Below are 9645 nucleotides of genomic sequence, written 5' to 3'. Positions count from 1 at the left end.
TCGGCCCGCGGTAAGACGCTGGCGGCGGGGCGAGGCGGGGCGGGCCTGGGGTCACCCACAGCCGGAATCGCCCCCGAGCGGAAGGAAATTGGTCCTTTCCCCGCGTTAGGGTGTGGCAGCTTGATCGTATAACGAGGTGCGTGTGTGGCCGTGATCTAAGAGCCTCAGTGGCACCCTGTATGGTCATAAATCCCTTGGTTTAATTGAATGGCATTAAACGTACTTATGGCAAGGGTCATCTCGGCCCTCAGCCTCCCCACTCTGTAAAGTGCTGCTTGCCCTTGATTTGGGGTCGTCTTTTCCTGCTGTCCTTTGACTCCACGCTAAGGACATGAGATAGAATTTAAAAGCAAATCTCCTTGGCATGGCACAGGGCTCGGTATTGAAGGCTGCTGCTTTGGAAACATCATTAACATCATCTTCGAAGAAGAGCAAATTACTCAGTTTGAGCTGAAATGGAGAATTAAATAAACAGAGAATAAACAGTCACAGCCAGTGGAGCTGGCTGAAAAATAGCTCTTAAGAGACCTCTACAAAAGCTGTGTACAAGGCTCATTTCAGCATAATTCTGCACTGATAGGCCACACTGGAGCTGAATGATTGATCTAGTCTAATGTTGCATGTAAATTTTTTTCAATTTTCCAGTACAGGTATCTGCTATGTTTCTTCAACAAAGTATATACTGCTAGCTCCCCAGAGCTGTTCCTATGACTTTCAGTACTGCTAACTCATAGCACATCAAAGTTATTATGGAAAATTAAACGCTTCAGGTGAATAAAATTAGGATTACTTTTATCATCCTTAGTGTCAACAGTAACAACTGAGAGCTCATAATTCGTTTGAAAGAGTCACATCAGAAATCTTTAATTAAGAACCCAGATCTCTTAACAGTTTCTGCCTCTTAAAAGCATCATCTTGCCTTGCTAAAACAAACAAACAAACAAAAAACAAGAAAAAAACCCCAACATTATTCTGAAAAATTATTCCTCAGGCCCAATTCTGCTCTTAGTTTGCAATCCTGTAAATACAGCTGCACAGAGAGATCTGTTGGGTTAGGTCTCATCTATATGGCCAAGAATGGGGTGAAGCCTGAGTGCATCCTGCTTAACAAATGCCTTAATATATCCCTTTTCTTCTTTCACTGCTTTTTTGAATCTCCAATGCTATTAGAAGAGTGAAAAAATAGGAGAGTGTAGTCACCCATGCACTGCCTGCTGCAGCCCAGCTAAAGACAAAATTGCAGTCTGCACTCAGCATATGAAAACACATAAGCAAAGACAGAATTGTGCATATCCAAGCTCTTAGACATGAAAGTTTTATTCTTTATATGCATTTGCTTAATAAAAATTACTAGCTGTGGATTTTCATATTAGAATTAACAACCTGTAAGTCAAAATTCTGTTTTCATTATTGGCCTCAGAAATACCTTCTGGCTAATGTTTACTCAAAACAAATAACCCCCAGAATAAGAATTCCTTCTATTAACATGTCCAAATGCCCGTGTATTTTTGTATATGAAGATTTAAGAGGCAGCATAGTTTTATGCAAAAATACATCTGCATGTTTAAATACAATTAGGTATCCTTATTTTACACTCCCAAGAGGCATTTTTTCTGACTTATTTTATTTATTATTTGTTTGTTTGTTTGTTTTTATTTTTTATATGAGGATAATTTCTCTCTCACAAACACTCTTACGTTCCACAAAAGATACCAGTTCTAAGAGAAAAAGAACTGCAATGAGAGTTTGTGAAACAGGATTATCTATTATGTACTGTGTTAGATTTTGTCAGATTTGACTACAAAATAGTTAGTCTTTCTGGTTTTTGTATGTGATTTTTTAAAAGATTTTAAGCACTGTAAGACTTATTAGCTGTTGAAATATGATGCAAGGATCACTGGTGAGCCAATTCTTCAAGATCAAGTTAATGAAAAAGCACAAGATTTATTTTTTCAGTTCCTTGATTACCAAAAAAATGTAGGGATTTTTTAAGCATCATAGTAAATGTGTAACCAGATAGCTGTTGGCTACTCTGATTATTAATGATCCCATCAAGTAAGTTATGTATTTACACACATTTAGGGAAGCAAGACTGATGTCAAATGATATTGAGAGATATTTGTTTGATAAATTAACTGCAGTTAAAATGTGCATCTCTTACTTTACTGCACCACTGTATACCCTGAGAGTTCCCCAGACCTTTGGCTGCTGATGTGGGCTCTCTTTGGATGATTGCCTCCGCCCCATTTCTATAACCTCTCCTATCATCTACTGAGACATAGCTTCTTATTTATCTGTCTTTTCCACTTCCTTACTCCAATTTTTATTTATTTTTAGACATCAAGTAGAAAGCTTTTCAATCACTTTCTGTCCCTGTAAAACAACCTCTCTCAAGTACTCACTTGCCACAGTCCAGAGCTTGGGCTGTTGAACTTCAGGGGAAAACTGGAACCCTTCAGTGGAGCTCAAGGCATCCATAGAGTTCAGCAATGAATCCAGAATAAAGGCTGGGAAAAGCTTGATTCCCAACAAGGTCAAATATGCCCCGGTTCTTCCCACAGCATTCTCCACTACTCCTCACTCCTAAGTTGAGAAACTCTAGTTTCCAAGGTGAGCAAATGACAGAAGACAAAAGGGAGAGTGGAATGATCCTGTGCTAATGGATCTTCCTATGTCTAGATATAAAGGCAGCATGAAAACTGCAGGGATCCCACGTCTTGTGAGCTTAGGAAAAGACTGAAGGCAGAACAATTTCAAACCTGTGATTCATGTAGCTGTGTCTTTGCTAAATTAGAACTGAGTGAAACTGATGTGCTCGCTGTGGAGATTTATTTATCCAGAACGTAATTTCCTGTTAGAATACTGTCTCACTGAAATATTTTTACTAAAATAATACCTATGTTGCAGAAAAAAGTTATTGAGGTTAGCTCATAGTCACAGTCTACAAAAAGTCCATTTATCTTTACATGTATCCCTACTTTTTTGACCAGAGTAGTATTTTCTTAGCAGAGATATAGCTTCAAAGAACATACTTTGATAAAAAATAGTGGAAATATTCAATATATTTGTTTACATGTATGTACAAGAAATGAGGAAATTAATTTCTAGCTTTCTGTATCCAAGTTGTAGATCCTTACATAAACTCCAGGAGTAGGAACCTGTTTGAGTAGGACAGAAGTTTAGGATATTTTCGGAAAAAGGGGCAAGCCTGTACTCATTTCTATTCATCATCATCACAAAAAAGTACACTTTTTGAACATACTACAAGGTGGCTGAGCATTTATAAAGGTGAAGAATAAGTAGGAAGCTTCTCAAAAGAAGCATTAATATTCTGTCTAAAAATTAATATTCTATCTAAAATATTTTCAATCCTAGATAAAATATCTCAGTTTCGCAGATCATAATTGGGAGCAGAAAGAGAAAAATCAGAAAAATCGGCCTCACCAAAAAAACACATTATTTCTTTTGAATATGCTGTTTGAGAATTTTCAAACAGCTCTACTTGCAAAGAATTCCACAGTAAAGGCTGCACAAAACTTATATTTCTAGATGGAGCTTGAAATCAGAGAACAAAGAGAACAAGAGTAAATGTAAACAAAGTAATGTGAAGAAAGTAATAGAGTGACTTCAAACACAAGATTTTGTTGAGAATTAACTAGCAATTTCCTAGCTAAACCATGGCAGATGCTACACAATGGTGTTTTAAATAACACTAATTTGAACTGATGTTATATGTCTGTTACTTTAAATTCTGTTATGATGAAGATCAATAAGCTAAGATGGTCTTTATCTGATGCCTACTCAAACACAGAATAATCTCTCCTTTGGTACCACCAGGCATTGCTTTTGATCATAGTGCACATCAAAATCTTCAGTCTGAATACCTAAGCAGTGGCAGCAATTAGAATAGCTAATTCCCCCATCTATCTTACAGCAACATCAAAAATGTGCATTTTCTAAGTTGAATCACAGAAAATAAAGACGGTTTTTATTTTCACTTCCCTAATGAGAAAAAAAAAAGTTTACATAGGAAATAATTTTACTTAGCCCTTCTATTACCTGGGCATGGTTTATCTAGACTAAGCATAGATTTAGATCTAAGTATATTCACATCTTAGTAGCTTGGTGTACATGTGCAGTCATGTTATGTGAGTGCTGGTGGCCAAGCTAGCTCCACGCTACTCCCATGTCCCAGCCTGGCCTTTGTTGTCCGCAGAGAGGTGTCTAATATCCTGGGCTGACCTGGCTGGGATGGCTGGATGGGTCCTGGCTGTCAGGCCCTGCTGTGCCTTCCCAGGCAGCCCCTGTTATAAATGAGCGCAATGGGCCATAAAAGATCAAATAACAATTTAAAGATTTATTGGTTACAGAAAGCAAAAGCAAATTCAGAGTGCTGGACAGCAGGGGAGTCTCCACTCCACCACCTGCTGCACCCACCCCCCCTTAGTCTGTTCCTTTTAAGCTGTTAGGTTTTTGGGTGACGTGCTCCTCCTTTAGTAATTCTGCGCATGCTCCTCCAGTTGCTAGGGGGTCTTTTTCTGCCTTCTGGTGGTCGGGGGATGAGGGTGAGTAGTCTTCCTCAGCCACTGACTCCTTTCTTGGCACTTAAAACAATATGTAATTATGCAAGCAAAGCAAAACACATTCTGGCTTTTTACTGTAAGGCCTATCAAGCAGAGCAAAGCTATTAACAAGTTCTAGCGATATCTTTTTCAAGGTCTGTCTGTCAGAGGATCAAAGCAGAACAACCCGCATTCTGACCTCACAAATCTTGGTGATATTCCTCCAAGGTCTAAAGTCTGTCAGGCGAACAAAAGGCCTCTTATTTATTACAGCCCCCACAACCTCTGGCTTCCCAGCCCCTTGAGATGTTGATTGTAATACTGATACAGCAAACCATGGATTGGGATCTGACCCGAGTGCAGAGGATCCAAGTGATTAGAAAGAATAAGTTAAATTGTATTATAAATTCCCTACCATCCTAGTTATAGACTGTACTATGTTGACTCTGCTTGTAGAAATCTGTGCCATTCTAATAATAAATTCTCTTCTATATCAATCATAACATCCTGTTAAGAAAACGAAGTTTTCATTGTACCTGTGGTTTAGTGTCATGCTAACTCTGGCAATATCACCAAGAGAACCCACCTGTTTTGGGCAACAGTGTCACTCAGATAACAGTGACATGTCTATTAACCAAGAACTCATGCAACAATAGGGAACTTTTTAGCAAGTGTGTGAAAAGGGCTGGATGTAGTATTTAGGAGACTAAAAGGGATGGTATTCTGGGCAGTTGGACTCTGGATGCTGAGAAAGTTCTGCATTGCACACCCTGGCTACCTTGCTGAAAGGAATATTACTAAATTAAAACTTCCTGCTTGCAAATTGAGTTACTGTTTGTGTTGTTGGTGGGTTTTGAAAGAGATTAATTCAAAAATGCTATGACTGAATGTTATCTAGAAGGAAGCTTTTCTCTTTTTTTGGTCAATTGATTTGGTGATTTGGCAGCTTTTTATGCAGTGACTTAAACTGTTTTCTACTGCAAAAGCATCTATACTTAAATTTAGAGAGGTTTGCAGTGCATTTCTTTTTCTGTTGTTTAACACTTAATTTGAGGTAGACTTGACTTTCAGAGATCACATGAACCTATCCTGTTGATTTGGTGGAAAGTCTGAGAAATCCAGCATATCTGGAAATCAGGTGTCTCCTACCCACCTTTCAGGGATCTCAGATATGGGTTATATAAATGTTGGAGATTAAGAGCAGCTAACAATTTGCATTGACTGTCTGGTATGTGCTTATTTGCATTTAGAATTCAGGATATTATGGAAAATTAATATTGTATAATATAGAATAATATTGAAAAAACTACAGATTCATTTAACTTACATAGAAGACAAGCAAAGAAATACCCAAAGGATTGACAGTTAAACCCCATAGTCTTAAATAGAAAACACACAAATTTTGAAAGATTTCTTTTGAGAAATATCAAGCCTGTTCTCCTACTCACAGCAGTACAGAGCTCTCACTCCCTGCCCTTCTTCCTTGCTCTCTCTTCACAAGTTTCTAGGCACCACATACCCCTCGCACCCGAGACACTTCATGCAGAATTGTACTTTCTGCTGCACAGCATACTTCGGTTTTAAATGTAGGGGGTTTGCCATCTGAAATATATATTCTTGGCTGTAGGAGTGATCTGCCACATAATTCACAGCAGGCACAGGAATGTGGCGAACTGCAGCTTATTGTATTGCTTTCCAACTGATGTGATGCATCTTTTTAAAAAATTAGATGCAAGATAGACACGATACAAGCCAGCAAGCCCAGCTGTTTTTACAGTCTTGCATGCCATACCACAGCTAGTATATCAGCTGTTCCCATCAGCAAGGACGAACTGGTATCAGGGAAAATCAGAAACCACTGCATCAGGCTTTTTTGGGACTGTGCAAAGGCAAAAAAGTTACCTACAGCTGATCCCCAGAATGGGAAAAGACAGTAGGAAAAGTTCAATTCAACCATCTCAAAAATTGTTCTCAATGAGCAGGGGGAGATAAGGAATGGGTGAATTTCTGATCCACAAAGAAAACTACTGTGTAAGTCATGCAGCTAGGATAAGAACAAAAGAAAGTGTTATCTAGATTAGAGGAGAAGTGGGAGATTAGTTTAAAAAAGGTGAGAATGGACCAACTGTGAGGCTTAGTAGAGAGCATCAGGATGGAGATTGCTCTTTGAGATTCTCATTGTGGTATTTTGGATCTGATCTTGCTCCATAGATACTGGTGGCTTTGTCAGGAAACATTGTTTTAGGACTTTGTAAAGAATCACAGAATATCGAAAGGTAAAAGGGACTCATTCAAGTACCTCGAGTCCAACTCCCTGTGGTTAAGAATTTGCATTCTTTAGTAAGAAGCAATTCATACTGTATTTGCAGAATTTGTGCAAGGATTCTTATGTGTGGTATTGGTCAGCTCGTCTATGGGATCTGGCTGAAGAAAATGGTTTTTTGACTCCACATCTCCAGTCCTCAGTGTAAACAAACAACTGCAGTAATCAGCTGATATCACACATGAGCAACATCCTGCCTAGAGCTGAAAAAGTGTGTGGTAAGACTGAGTCAGACCACTGTAGGTCAGGAGATGGAACATCTGAAAGGACAGTTGCAATATTCTCTGTTTTCAGTGCCTTGAAAGAGTATGGAACTGTGTTGACTCCATATTAGAGTGCCCTGGTCATCCCGCAAGAACTAAGGTGAGCAATGTAATTTGGAAACCTGCAGAGACAATATGAGAGTGAGTGAAGGCATGCTTACACTTGCAAGTAGTTTTAGTTAATGAAATGCCAGAGGGACTCTTTACCTTGTAATGACTTACGTAATCAAGGTACAATAAATATTAACAATTAGAACTGTTGCCATCAGTTTATGTATTTAAAAGGTACTGTGCAACAAGTGTGATAACTTTGCTGAATTTATATATTCAATAATTCCTGTCGGTAATGAGGAAGATCAAGATACTTTGTGGCATGAACTGGATAGCTTCAAAGATTTAATTAACAGGAGAAGGATTATATATACATTCTTATTAGATACTATGAGAGAAATGTATGTCTGTAATAACAAGATCTTTCTTTTTTCAAATACAGAAACGGGTAAGGAAAAAAATTAGCTCACCCAAATTAATCACTGGGTGATGGAGTAAGAAACATTATGTGTATGTAAACTGAAATGCTGTTCCACTGTTTCAGACTACCTGTTTCCAGTAGAGATAAAACAGATTGGGGCTGGTATCACTTCTTCTCGCAGGAATAAGAATAAAAAGCACTAAATAAAACTTAATTAGGTACTGAGAAGTATGGCAAAGAACTAAAGGAAATGAAGAAGCTGTACTATACAGACACAATTGAATTACCAAAATATGAATATTGGTCTAATACCGATACTCCACTGTGACAGACAAAGGAGTCTCTAACAGTTTAAAGTTAGAAAGTGTATGTTTATTCAGCGCTGGGCAGCAGTGTGAAGTAATTCTCCAATATGCACTGCAAAATCACAGGTGATCACAGAGTCTATTTATGAGCAAAGGATTCAAACAAATACATATTCATATTAACAGCCCCTCTCATCCCCGGTTACTATGGTATTAGCTTGAATAGCTATTAAGAATGCATGATTGATTTCTTAAATTAAGTCTGGGGTCATTTTTGTGGGGAGAGGTCTTAAAAGGAGGAAGTAAGGCGAGTCTTCCTCACCCTAAACTCTTGACCTTTTCTATCACTGACAATAAAAATGATTTCTGGGGATAGTCCAATTTTCCAAAGAATGGGTTTCTGGTTGTATTGTCTATGTTCCTTTGGATCTGCTCACTAGTTTCGTCTTTTTCCATTGTAAGTACAGCTGAGCAAACATGAAATGACAGACAATCAATTATTGAAGTTTCAGATAACTATTCCCTTCTAACTTTCAATTGTTTTCCGCAAGATAACTAAAATCCTAATTTTCTGAGATTAGTGTTTCACAATTTTATTTTTTCCTCTGACCATATGATAACTGTAAAGAAAACTACTTTTCTTTAAATGGAGACCAACAGGCAGGGAAGGGTATAGGCCACAAACATGTTAAGGGACAGAAAAACGAATTATCAACTTCACAGGTAAAATTTGATCAGTGGAAAGGAACTGGATGAGCCAAGAGGGGCTGCCGGGTGCTCTGCACTCAGAATGCTTTTATGTGACCAGTACCCCCTCAAACAGTCTGGAGTGCGATCCGGAGACCTTGCCCGGCTCCAGGAGAACAAGAGACACTCGGGTCGGGTTTCGGTCGCCCCGCAATCGGCGGCTGCCGGCAGAGAGGGCAGCTGGCCCCGGCCGGCGACACCGCCCGCTCGCTCGTAGCGGATCCCGCCGGGATCCCGGCGCCGGGCGATGCCGTGGGCAGGCGGCAGCCCCGAGCCTCAGCCGCCCCGTCCCGCCCCGAGCCCCGGCGGGGCAGGCCAGGGTGTCACCCCGCGGGCGGCGAGTGCCGGGCCGGCAGGGCCCGCGCCCCGGCTTTGTGCTGCCGCTCGCACTGTGCAGGAGCGGCGGGACTGGGAATGCCGGGCTCCCGAGGCAGCCTTGCCTCCTCCTCCTTTCCCCCCTCCCCGCCTCCTCCTCCTCCTCCTCCTCCTCCTCCTCCTCCGGAGCGGGGCGCATGATGGCGGCAGCCGCCGCAGCGGCGGTGAGCAGCGCCGGCAGCAGCAGCACCGACACGTCCAGCACAGGCGAGGAGGAGAGGATGAGGCGCCTCTTCCAGACCTGCGACGGCGATGGGGATGGCTTCATCAGCAGGTAGCGACAGCGGGAGGCGGCTCTTGGTTGGTACGGAGCCGTCCCGTGCTTCCCCTGGCCCCGCGTTTCCCGGCGCTCAACTTGTGGGCGAGTTGGAGTTGGAGCAGTGGTGGAGCTCCGGGGGCGCCGAGAGCTCCCCGGGACAGCGGGCCAGCCCTGCCCGCAGCACTCCCACCTCCGCCGGAGCTCAGGGCGACGTCTCCCATTCTGGTTCCATCACCTCGTGCCCCGGGCAGGTGGTTTTTGCAAGTAAACACACAAAAAAGCCCGTGGTGGGTAATCTAGGAGAAAACTCGGAAAACTCGTAGTGCTGTCCCGGAACAT

General features: G+C 41.3%; 1 protein-coding gene across 1 annotated transcript in view; it reads left to right on the top strand.

Moving 5' to 3' along the window:
• Positions 1-9071: 9071 nt before the first annotated feature.
• Positions 9072-9645, top strand: part of MCC (MCC regulator of WNT signaling pathway) — a 191392-nt gene continuing 190818 nt past the window's right edge. Inside the window, 2 exon segments of the mRNA XM_056513614.1 lie at positions 9072-9152; positions 9155-9321. Coding sequence (XP_056369589.1) covers positions 9087-9152; positions 9155-9321 — 233 coding nt within the window. The 5' untranslated portion in view covers positions 9072-9086.

Source organism: Oenanthe melanoleuca, chromosome Z, assembly GCF_029582105.1.
Source record: "Oenanthe melanoleuca isolate GR-GAL-2019-014 chromosome Z, OMel1.0, whole genome shotgun sequence".
NCBI classification, from domain to species: Eukaryota; Metazoa; Chordata; class Aves; order Passeriformes; family Muscicapidae; genus Oenanthe; species Oenanthe melanoleuca.
The sequence above is the reverse complement of the archived record's forward strand: the minus strand, read 5'-3'. Positions and strand labels throughout refer to the sequence as shown.